The 12,654-nt window shown below is 34.1% G+C and overlaps 1 protein-coding gene across 1 annotated transcript; it reads right to left on the reverse strand.

The window, feature by feature from the left end:
* Positions 1–1,526: 1,526 nt before the first annotated feature.
* Positions 1,527–12,628, reverse strand: LOC128217923 (enoyl-CoA hydratase, mitochondrial-like). Its single transcript, XM_052925387.1, has 8 exons — positions 12,513–12,628; positions 8,506–8,697; positions 7,720–7,847; positions 6,900–6,999; positions 3,916–4,020; positions 2,686–2,805; positions 2,073–2,140; positions 1,527–1,896 (listed from the first exon to the last, which is right to left on the reverse strand). The coding sequence occupies exons 1-8, from the start codon at positions 12,619–12,621 to the stop codon at positions 1,831–1,833; spliced, it is 888 nt and encodes a 295-aa protein (XP_052781347.1). The 5' UTR covers positions 12,622–12,628; the 3' UTR covers positions 1,527–1,830.
* Positions 12,629–12,654: the final 26 nt, after the last annotated feature.

Genomic DNA, 12,654 nt, shown 5'->3' on the forward strand with positions numbered 1-12,654 from the left:
GCTAAAATACCGTACTTTGGTGAGTTGCATAGGTAGAGACTTCTGGTTGAGTATCACATAAGAGCTCTCCCTATAAAGAATACACCTGATTTTAAAAAGCAGTTTTGGTTAAAAATAAAACAACTAATTTAAAAAAAAGCCCAAAAGGTTTACCCCCAGCTCTGGAAAGTCACCTGGTTTTTATGTACCCGAAGGGCACAATTTATACTTTGTAGATTTAAAAATGCAACTTTTATAATGCAATTTACAGATTTAAAGATACAATTCAAAAAGATGCTATTCCAAAGTTCTACAAATTATGTGTTTTGATTTAATTGATATCTTTCATAGTGTTAAGATTGCAAGTGTTGTCCAAAGTTTTAGCAGAAGTTGAGTAAATTTTTTATCTAAGAGCAAATCAATCTTTAATTTAATAATTGGTAGCTTTTAAATTAAAGCATGTCATCAGTTTAACCTTTGCTTTTAAATCATCTTAATTACTTGCTTGAGGAGACCAGTTTTCTCTTGAAGAGGTGCTGTTTTTTGTTTCCTCTCTTAAAAGTTATCAAAATGTTTCAAACTCAACTCAACTTAAAATCATAGTAAAAACAAAAAACAAGCTTTAATGAGTTTTAATGGTATAATTATAGTTTTAAAAAGCACATCAAAATAGCATGCCCTTTGAAGAAATGAAAACTTTGTGTTTTTAAATTGTACTGAGAATAGCAATCAACCCATGGCAGTTTGTCCCCATGGTATCTGATCAAGAACTGAAGAACTCTTGTGCCCTTGAACCTCAAACTTGGTAGGCAGATAGTTTCTTGAACAGCAGATGACCCCCATTAATTTTCAAGTTCGTAGTTGCGAGGTCAGGGTCCTGGTGACATTAATCGGAAAGAACAGATTGCTTGTGTCCATGAACCTCAAACTTGGTAGGTTTGCAGATAACCCTTATCAATTTTTAAGTTCAGGGTTGTGGTGACTTTGAGCTGAAAACCCCCCCAGATTGCTTGGGCATGAACCTCAAACTTGGTAGCCAGACCGGTCATGACCAGCAGATGACCCCTATTGATTTGATGGTAGGTAAAAGGCCAAGGTCATTATGAGTGACTGTAGGATCTTATGTCCCAGAAACCTCAAACTTGCTAGGCAGCTTAGTCATGATTAGAAGATAACCCCTATTGATTCTGTGGTCAAAGGTCAATGTCATAACTTGAGCTGGAAAAGGTTTTTGGAACAAGTTTATTTTTGTTGAATCAATGCAGTGAGCTTGGCATAGCTGTCACAATGGCGCTGTGTATGTGCGTTTGTGCGGACTGAATCTGGTCAGGGCTGTTTCTTCACCATGCATTATAGTAGTTAAAAAAAAATTAAATGGAAGATCACCAAAATGAGATGGCATGTCGGGCTCAATACCCGGGTTTGTACCTCAAAAGTCAAGGTCACGCTAAGAGGTCAAAAGTTAAAATGATCCTTGTCCAAGCTGTATATTGACCATGCATAATAGGATTTTCAAAAACTTGCCATGAAGGTTCAAGCAAGACTAATGATTTTGCAAATTTATTTGTTCTTTTATGACATTATTAATCACACAGTTATAAAGCACTTTAATGAAATATGTTTAACAAAAATAATTGTACAAAATTGTATCATTTTACTTTAATTGACATAAAGAAATTGAAATACACTGTGAATTACATGCTATTTCATGAAGAACTCAAGCCTCACTGTCACATCCATGCTATAAATGTCATTCTCACCACACAAAGAAAGTGACTTGCACATACATAATTAACATGTTATCAATTACCAATCATTCAGGAAACGCCCCATTCTAACTGTATAAGTTCATTATTTGTCGGTGAAATTTGGTTTTCTCTTCTCGGAGAACGCTGTCATTCCTTCTTTTCTGTCCTCCTGCAATGTGAAAAAAACACGATCAGTCTATTGAAAATACCCTCAATATTAAACAACGTAACACTTTTAAAAAGCTTTTTTGTATCTGCTACTTTGTATTGATAACCTCCCCTTTTAAATAAGCTTTATATATACAGAAAAAAGAACACTGATAAATGTTTTTCATTCGTACTTACAGTTGCAAATGTAGCATGGAAGATCCTCTTCTCAAAGTGAAGACCTTCCTTTAGGGACAGCTCATAGGCTACAATATATACAACACAATAGTTAGCTCGAGCAAGCGATCAAAACAAAAATGAATCTTCTTTTGCCAAGTACTGAGACAAGCATCTTAAATACAATGTTAGTACATGTAGCTTTATTTTGCCAAAAAGCATGGGTAACACTGGAAATAGGATGGAAATTGTAGGCTTAAATTAAGAAACATCTGTTCAAACAACTATCTATCCGTTACTGTTGAGTGTGTTTGAAATAATGAAAAAAAACAAGTCAAATTTCAGCATAATCAGAAACAAAAGCTGTCACACAAATGTGACTTACTCCTCCGAATTGGCCTTGTCTTACTGAGAGAATTAAACAGGGAATTAAAAGTTTTATATAAAAAAATTGAATCAATTGAATAAGTTACACCTGAACGTGATAGTAACAGGGACACATAGGCAAACAAACAAGACGGACACACTGAAGGACAGACAGTGTGTCTAATAATTATGCCTTTCTTCAGTGTCATAAATGGCTGCCACCATGAAAGAGAATTCCTTTAACACTTCAGACATCAATAGTCCTTACAAGAATTGATGAGCTCCTTGCACATGGCGGTGGTGATTTTGGAGTAGGAGGATATTTTCTCTGCAGTCTTGATGGCCTCGTTCACCACCTGGTCCACCGGGAAAACCTTGCTCACCAGACCTTAAACAAAATAAATAGGGGACTTAGTCATTCACATTTAAATACATTCTATTTATGATTAAATTTACAAAAATAAGTTAAGTTTATTTTACAAAAACTTTGAAACCAGTAACAGGGCTCGAATTTAGCACTCGCACACTCGCAAAATGCGAGCCAAAATTGGAATATGCGAGTTGAATTTAAAGACACTCGCAAAAATTTGCAGAAAATATGCAACCCTTGAAAGAGATATGAACATAATCGGTGATCAATTCCTGCACAATAGGTATAACACTAATTTTGCCTACTTTCGTTTTCCGATAAAGATACAGAAATTGATGACGTAGATTAACATTATGCGCATAGGCAGGTACTTGTTACTATGTTGCAAGTACTCGTTACTTTGCAGTTTTGTACATTGGTCTTTCATTTCCATATTTACCGGCGGTATTTAGCAATAATCGTATCGAGACACAGTCTGCATAATGATGACAAGCAAAAAGATAAGTTTTCTCGGTGTGTTGATTTAAAATCGCTGATGGCGATGATAAATCAGTTCCCAAAAAGAAGCCAAAATGAAATAATATGTCCGTTTAAACTGTTTCGAAGTGGAAGAGGGAGTTGTACATTAAATTGACCATCAACACCTATGACAAAAGGAACATTTTCAAAATATTTTGCAAAGACCAATACTCGGGCTTGACCGATTTCCTCAGTACGTAATGTCAGTGTTACATATATGATGATATCATTTAATGTAAAATTACATGATAATTCATTAAATCAATTAAACTATACCTTAAATCATTGTTTTCCATTAAATATAAATTTTGCCTAGCAAACACAAAAATTTGCCTTAAAAAATGCGAGTGAGTGTCTGGTTTTGCGAGTTGAAAATTTAAGCACTCGCAAAAAATTGCGAGTATCAAAAAAAAGTTAAATTCAAGCCCTGCAGTAAATACACCATTTCATCAATCAATCTCATTGGCACAATGGTCTCTGTGTGTGTGGTCTTGTGCTATGGTGAAAACCAGAATACCTGGAGGAAATTGGTGACCACCTTACAAAACATGCACAAAGATAACACAATTTATAGGTTATCAAATACTTCAATACACTAGAAAACCATACCTGCCTTCTCAGCATCGCTGGCTGACATACGATCCGCGGTGAGAACCATCTCCATTGCCTTGGATTTCCCGATTGCCTTGCACAACCTCTGGGTGCCCCCTGCACCTGTAGTGAAATACATATGGTCGTTAGCAAATAGGCAAGGTTGTACAGGTGTGCGCCCCTTAACAAATATAAGTGGCGCTTTAGACTTGTACCCCTTGCCAGCACCTTTTTCGGGAACACGCCAGCCTGACAAATACTAGTAACATTATCATATCATAATTGGAAAGTCGATGAAAAACACTTTTGTGGTATTATAATTATGTAGGAGGGGTCAACTCTATTTATTTTCTTTAAACTATTTATTAGGGATGCAAACAAATGGCAAAATTGATATTCGGTAATTCGTGCAATCGAATATTCGATTACCGAAATACATATTTTGGAAGATGTAGAAAACTACTATTATCATTCGCTTAAAATTAATAACCAGGGCAATTTGACCCTATTTGTCGTAGCGGCAGACCCTGATTTCCCCCAAATAAGCCTTTGAAATTCACAATTTTCAGGAAGAAAAAAAGCAATATATTATAAACAGACAAACAACAAAATCGAATAATTTCAATTCCGCTGCCTTTATATGTGAAAACATTGTGAAATTATATGGATTCCTAGTCAAATAGCGTTTTGCGCCAACGGATGGTCTTTCCGTAGGACAAGCAGCGTCGTTCTGAGATTGACCTCTAAATTGACTATAACTATGGAAAACGCAAAGCAACTCAGGAAATAGTAAAATAATAAAACGAAAACATATCTGGATTTGACTCATCCAGTGTTTAACAATAAAGGAAATATTTCCTTAAACGCTATACTATACATAAACATTTCAAAGCATGAACATTGTATTGAAACATGGAAAACAATTTAAAGCACATTATATGTAACAACATTAATGTAGCACATGGCATTCATATCATCACGGCGATTTGAGCTACGTTGCAAAGCTTAATTTGCAGCCAAGACCACTGGCACCGGATTTTCAAACTCAATCATTTTTTTTTTAAATCGAAAAAAAATCTTATAATTCATTACTAAAAATTATAATACCGAATATGTAAAAAAATATTGAAAAATATTTTTTTTTCAAATATGCACTTTGTATTGTATAATACTACATTACATATAGTACTAATATACTATGTTAGTATATTATACAGTACAAAGTGCATATTTGTACAAAAAATATTGAAAAATATTTTTTTACATATTCGGTATTATAATTTTTAGTAAGGAATTATAAGATTATTTTGGATTTTTTAAAAAAAATGATTGAGTTTGAAAATCCGGTGCCAGTGGCCAAGACAAAACATTGGTGTTAAAGCTGACTCCTAGTCAGTTATTGTAAAAGTAGGGGGACTTTTAACAGTACCCGACGATATGTCCCTAAATGACATATGACACGTGTTAGTGTATTGTCATCACATTCACACCTCTGGCATAAGGGGCCAGTCGTTGTAAAAACAAAACAAACAAACTTTATGAACAACAACAGTGTTGAAGACAAAAGGTTTTTTATTCTCTTTATTGAGAATCAGTATCATTACTCTTTTTTCCAAATATTCGAATACCGATTTTGACATTCGAATACCAAACGTTTGATCGAATATTCGAATATTCGTTTGCATCCCTACTATTTATCTGAAAATTATTGAGCAATTCTCCCCATGTTCATCTAAAAGTCTGATTTCAATGACAGTTTACATAAATAAGAAAAGACAAATAGCTTTACAATAAATTCATGATACCAAAGAGACCCAATAGTCCTCAGGTAGAGGTCAATGCTGTACCTATATTACAAGTCATTTATGGGGTTCATTTTTTTTTACAAAATTTAGAGTCAGTGACAAAAACGTTGAAACAATTTCTCGTGCCAATAACCACTTTTTCAATAATTATCCTAAAATTAAGAAAGAATGTCTCTTTGATAACTGTCGAGACGGAGGTTCAACTTCAAACCAAATAAAAATTATATTATATCATCATATGCTTTTCTCCAAAAAGTACAAATAAAAATGACTGTTTAAATTTTCCAAGGATTGGAGAAGAGTTTGAGGTTCTAGATTTTCAACAATTAAACTGTTTTGCTATTTTTTACTTCATCGGCTGTCCTCAATATAATGTACCATAACATAACTTTTAATGAAGAAGACAAAATTTACTTCTCTCTCACAGCAGCAATAACACAATCCCATTTACACATTTACGTAATGCCTATGATTGGCTTCATGACCCACGTGCATTACTAAAAGTATTTATATTTATAACTGATCTACCAACACCTGTGTATAGCTCCGTTTACCTCTCACATTCTCTTTGACGTATAAAAGCCTCAGCATGATTGAAACTTCTCGAGTGTTCAGATTTCTCACACAATAACAAAAACACAAACCTCTAAAAACAAACTTCAATTACTTATGACATCACAATTTTGGGATATATAAGAAGTATCTGAATAATAATTGGACATGTTAGCAGCATTATTTAAACTCATCTGGGTTTAATATATAACCTGCAACCAGACTAGGGTGAGATTTCACCACATCAGTCTTGAAGATTACGCTATAATTTTGAGACATATGGCTACTGGATGGAGAATGAGTGGAGTATTTCAACCTCATCCTCCACACTACTTGTTTTACTATACCATATATACCCTTAACTAATACACACAATTAATCAAGAAACAAGACACTGTCATCTTAGACAAGGTAACCATCTATACGCTTAACCTGGCCACACTACTAGTATATGATTATTAGAAAAAAGTTTATCACATTTTTTGTAATGCCAGGGGATAACTTGCCACAATCAATCAGGAAACAAAATACTGTCATCTTAGACAGGAAACCGCCTCTGATGCCTTATACCATTAGAACCATACTCATATATCAACACATCCTTTACAGCATGAACAACATGCTGTATATATCACGTTGGCCTACCAGGTACTGTTCCAAGTGTGATCTCAGGCTGGCCAAACTGGGCGTTCTCTCCAGCGTAGATAATGTCACACATCATCGCAATCTCACACCCGCCACCCAACTGGAAAAATAGAGAAAAAGCCTTTGTATATAAACAGACAAATCTACAAAAGCTATGTTTTTAAATAATATTATCTTCAAAACATTAAAATCAGAATTATAGAGATTATATGACAATAAATTGATTAGCTTTACAGTATTTGCTTCTTGTATTTTGTACTTGTTTGATAAGGTCTTCCTTTAGCTGACAGTATATTTCACAGGTTGTGATTGTATGTTATTATCAAGCCACAGGGAGACAGCTATTTCACTGAATGGGATGCCAGAAATTAGGCTACTGGGGAATAAGACAACTTTCCTTAGAAATTAAACCTTTCCCTGAATAGACCAGGTTTCTCAATAAGTTGAGGCTGAACTGTCTCAAATAGTAATGTAGCCGACCAGCTTCTCCTTATTCTACTTAAAATTCACTTATTTTTCCAAATTTCAATCAGCCCAATTGCAATTGGAAGAGTCTGTTTCTTTTTAACAATACATACTAGTAAATAACAGAAAAAGAAACTTCTCCCTACTTGGAAAGTCCAGCAGCTCGAGGGGTTAATGCGAAAAGAAAGGTTCTAAGTGACATAAAATAAAGAAGAAGATAGAACCTTTTTGCTTTCACCCCTCGAGCTTTATACCTGGATGCAATACATATGTATTAACTGCTGATCTGACAAAATAAAACATATGCCCCACAAGTTGATGCTATGCTAGTATGGTTGATATCTTCACACCCTACCGCATATCCGTTTACGGCTGCAATGACAGGCTTCTTAGATTTTGCCAAGCGATCCCAGAAGGAGAGAAAATCACCGTTGTACACGCCTGCAAAGTCTCGGTCCTTCATCTCTTTGATGTCAGCACCAGCTGGTAATGTACACATGAACATGATAGTAAAATAATACACAAATTAAAATTAGCGAGTGTTGTTTACATACAAAATGCTAGGCCTTAAAACTGTTTCAATCAGCAACAGCTCCATTTGATATTTTGCTTACACCACAGAGCCCTGTACAGTCAAACACTGTTGGCTTGAACTCCCAGGGACTGACGAAAATACCTTGAGCCTTGGAAAACTGAGCAAAGTGGGAATGCTTACCTTCAGTTTAAAGACATTTGGTTCATTACATCTAATTTGAGCCATCAAGGAATACGCGTCGAGTTCGAGCCAACAGGGTACACCTACTGCCAATTAAGATGAGTTCATCACTACACTGCAATTCTTTTTGTATTTTAAGGATGACCTCAAGGGTACATGTACTAATTTAAAGATTACTTCATGGTTAATAATTTTAGAATGACCTCCGGGATAATATTTTAAGGATTACCTCCAGGTTAATATATCAAGGATTACCTCAGGATTATTATTTTAAGGATTATCTCAGGCTTAATATTTTAAGGATGACCTCAGGGTTAATATTTTAAGGATTACCTCAAGAAAATACCAAAAAGTTAATATTTTCAGCAGTCCATTTATTTTAGCATAGATTTCTTTAATTACAGATGTCATTTACAACTGTCTTACCAGCAAATGCCTTATCCCCGCCAGTAAGGACAATACAGCCGATGTTTGCATCAGCCTCAAAAGTGTCCACAGCCTGTGCTACTTCCTTCATAAGTCCATCACACAGCGCGTTAAGAGCCTTACGCCGGTTCAGCTGAATAAAGCCAACATTACCCTTCTCCCCTTTCTTGTCTGTTATTATGTATTCACCCTCTGAAATCAAATAAAATCTGACAATTAGATTACACTAATTGATTTTATTTCAATTGGCTATGAAGACAGCAGTAAGCAGGAATCACCTCAGGTCATCTGTTTCCTGGAAAAAAAACAGTTCTAGCATCAAGAGTGTGCCCTGGAACCCACACCACAAAGTCTTTTGCCCACTGTGACATAACCTCGAATTTGGGGAAACTGCATAATTATAGACATTTTCTGCGGGGAAAACACTATAAACTAAGTGTTTCCAGACCTACAAATATACAAATGTAAATGGTAATAAAGTTTGTAGTGATGTTGTTAACATGGTTGTGTATAAAAGTTGAAACTGACAGTATTCATATTAAAGTTAAAAATTTATGTCAGATGTCAAACCATCTCAATGATGCATAAAAACTTTGACAGACATTTTTCTGGACATACATGTAAGCAAGTTAAAATAGTTTTATTTTCAAGAAACATGAGAAACGTCAAACAATTATAAATGACTAAATTATCTTCAAGGTTACGGTAGAATAAATAAAATTCAAGATAAGGGATTTATAAATTGAATTAATTAGAGAACTGTTGTAAAGTTAAAAATCTGGACTTGGATTATTCAAAAAACTTTTGGGCCTTATAAATAAGCACTAATCATGGCAATATATATAATAAATCCCTGAGATGGTTTGACATCTGACATAAATCAAGCACCTGATTGGTTATTATTATCGATATACATGTAATAAAATATTAGCTTGTATTTTGAATGATTTAAACTTAAGTGTGACATAAAAATGTCAGGTTCTGGTTGAGTTTAAAATGATTTTCTCTTCAGTTGAAAGAACCAGTACAAACATGTATATCGTTAATAAACGTGAGCTCAAGTTCTAACAGTGGGCAAGTAGTTTTCGGACAGCAGTAGGTCTTGGTAAGTCGTGATTTTCACCTTATTTGGGAAGATTTAAGTAATGCATTATAAAATAATTAGGGATGGATCCTGGATACCAAATCGGTATCCGGATATTCGTATCAAGTATTCGAATACTATCCGGATACTCGTATCAAATTGTTTTCATTATAAGTAAATTTCCTATTATATGTCACCCACCTGCTGTTATTTGACAAAATTGTCCACTTAATTTATAATTCGTCATATGGCAATTTCACTTTTTCATTCATTCTTTCTCAGTCTTAATAATTTATAATGTTATAATCAAAGCTAAACAACTCATTTTACGTCATAAAAATCATTATGAATACCACATAAACACCTTGCAAATTTGATAGTCACTTCGGCCGAGGTGGTTGCTTGGTTACTGCCACATGCTTTCGAGTTTGTTATTTATCAGCAGGTTTCATGTTAAATGACGCTTTGATTATTTGATAGTCGATTGTAATTTTATTTCATTACATTGTTTGATTTAATGCAATACTTACAATTTCTGCGGTGTTTTGTAATGAAGGATATAATTGCGGAAAAGATAAGAAAACAAAAAGACGATCTGATTTTTCTTTATTTACATATTGTACGAAAAATAAAAGACACTACACAAAATAAAACGTGAATAAATACTAAATAGGAAATAAATCATTTATATATTTGATAATTTAATTAAACACTGTACACACACTACTTTCAAGTCCGAAATATTCGAATACTTCACAACAGTTTTCATTCGATGTCGCACTTAATCGAACGCATGTTCTTGTTCAGAAACAAGATAGCGTCCACCATGTTACTGTTGAGGCAATTTCTAAGTTTGCTCAGTACCAGACCGGCAGATGAGAACACTCGTTCGGATGGAACAGAGGTACCCGGTACGGCGAGGACATACTTGTGAAATACTTCCAAACACTTGAAGTCAATGTTGGAGGCATATTTCCGAAGTTGTGATACAGGAATAACGATTAATAATTCAAAACACAATTACAAGATGCAAAATGATGGAAATTTGATTGAAAAGTGAAAAGATAAACAAATTTGTTTTTGTATTTATTGTTCAGATAGCAATAATTTCTTCATGCATATTCATCAAAAATACGATTGGTCATTAATAGCTTTGATTGCACGACCCGTATCTTGTGATTGGACGATCAATTCATACGGATTAACGATCAATCCGTTTAATATCAACTAGTGCCAATTAGTGTCAATTAAGCACATCTGAGATCATAAAACAACAATTGTCATTGTAAACAAGGTCATAGAACTTCACAGGGTGCTGCACAAGGACACAATATCACGCCTTTTGCAAACACCCAATTAGCAGACGATTTGTGACACATACCCGCTTCGCGACAGACACTGTTGATCACCTGAAATATTTCATATGAAAAGTTTTATAACAAATGCTATGTCTCTGCTAAGCTATTTCATTGAAAGTTTAATTCTTAACGAATATTGGAATACCCATTTTGGTATCCGAATACTTGCGTGATATCCGGATATCCGGATACTCGGATAATCGCTTCTATCCCTAAAAATAATCAATCAGGTGCTTTAAACATCTCAACAGGTAAAAACACTTTTCTTCTTGTAAGGATAAAAAGGAGTTTAATACCAAATGTTTTAAGTAGTTTACAAAATCTGATATTATTTCCCCTGAGAATCCTTATTGCATGTGTTTTTCAGTCTACTTCTGATCACCACGTACATGTCTGATATCAAGAAAAGCTAATTTCACATTTGATTTCATAAGTATAAACCGTGATGCATCAAACAGGGTATGCTGGGCAATATGAATGTCATGTTAAAACACTGTATTATATTTATAAACAAATTTTGATTATCATATAAAATTATTTAACATGAAATATGATGAAATAAAAACAAGATTAATAATAAATATAAAATGAGTATGTTATGTTTAACTTAATATGAAAATGTTTCACAACTGTTTTTCTTCAGTATGAAAATAAAAGATGTTAAAAAAATTATTGAAAAGTTACATTATAAAACAAATTGTAAGTTTTGTATTGAAGTAACAACTAAACAACTATTTCAATCCTTGCCAATCAAAGTCTATTGTCTACAGGTTACATTTCTGAACTGCCCTTTGGATGACATTTACCAAACACTGTCAGTTTTGATTGCATGGACATTTTGAATGCAGACGGAATTCCCGTGTGTCGATTGGTTACAATGTTTTGCTGCCTATCATTTATTTCCACATTCGTAAAAAGTTCTAACCCGTCAACATTGTAATGACGTCACCGAGCAGAATCTGCGGTTTAGCCAATCAATGGGACTAGATATTATTTGTCATGTCTATTTTTAGAACACAGTGGGGGATTTTTAGCCAATCGATGGGACTAGATATTATTTGCCATGTCTATTTTTAGAACGCAGTGTGGGATTCCAACGAAATTAATATTCGCCCCCATGATTTTTGGCCGGGCACGATCTCGTACCGGGTAAAAATGTATGCCTGATTTTATTTTTTTTGCGTGATTTACATGATATTTAACGTGAGATGGAACTCTAATACATATATATATATTTGTATGCCCCGCTCATCAAAGTTATTTTAATGACAAAGAACAAAATATAATAATAATAATAATAACTGATTTAGATATTTCTATTACACAAATAAAAAAATCACGACAAGCATTTCCGGTTTTGTTATTTATTTAAGGATGTGCACGAATAACAGTGAAGTCACTTAATTTTACTTTAAAATGTATCCGAAATTCCTATCCGAATACTCTAACAAACGTTTGACAGTTCGCGAAATTGGGTGACAAAAACATGACCTTGCAAAGATTAGATTTTGTTGAAAAAACAATGAATTGTCATTCGTAAAATTCTAGTCTTATATAACACTTACGTGTCGCCATACATCTTGCAATGCCAAATGATGTAAGATTGCTCTTAGATTGTGCTGATTTCAGAAGAAATTGACCAAATACTCGACGACCTAGATTCAAAGACGCCATTTTTAGTACTCTCAAAATAAAAGACAATCAACG

Source organism: Mya arenaria, chromosome 2 (assembly GCF_026914265.1).
Source record: "Mya arenaria isolate MELC-2E11 chromosome 2, ASM2691426v1".
NCBI classification, from domain to species: Eukaryota; Metazoa; Mollusca; class Bivalvia; order Myida; family Myidae; genus Mya; species Mya arenaria.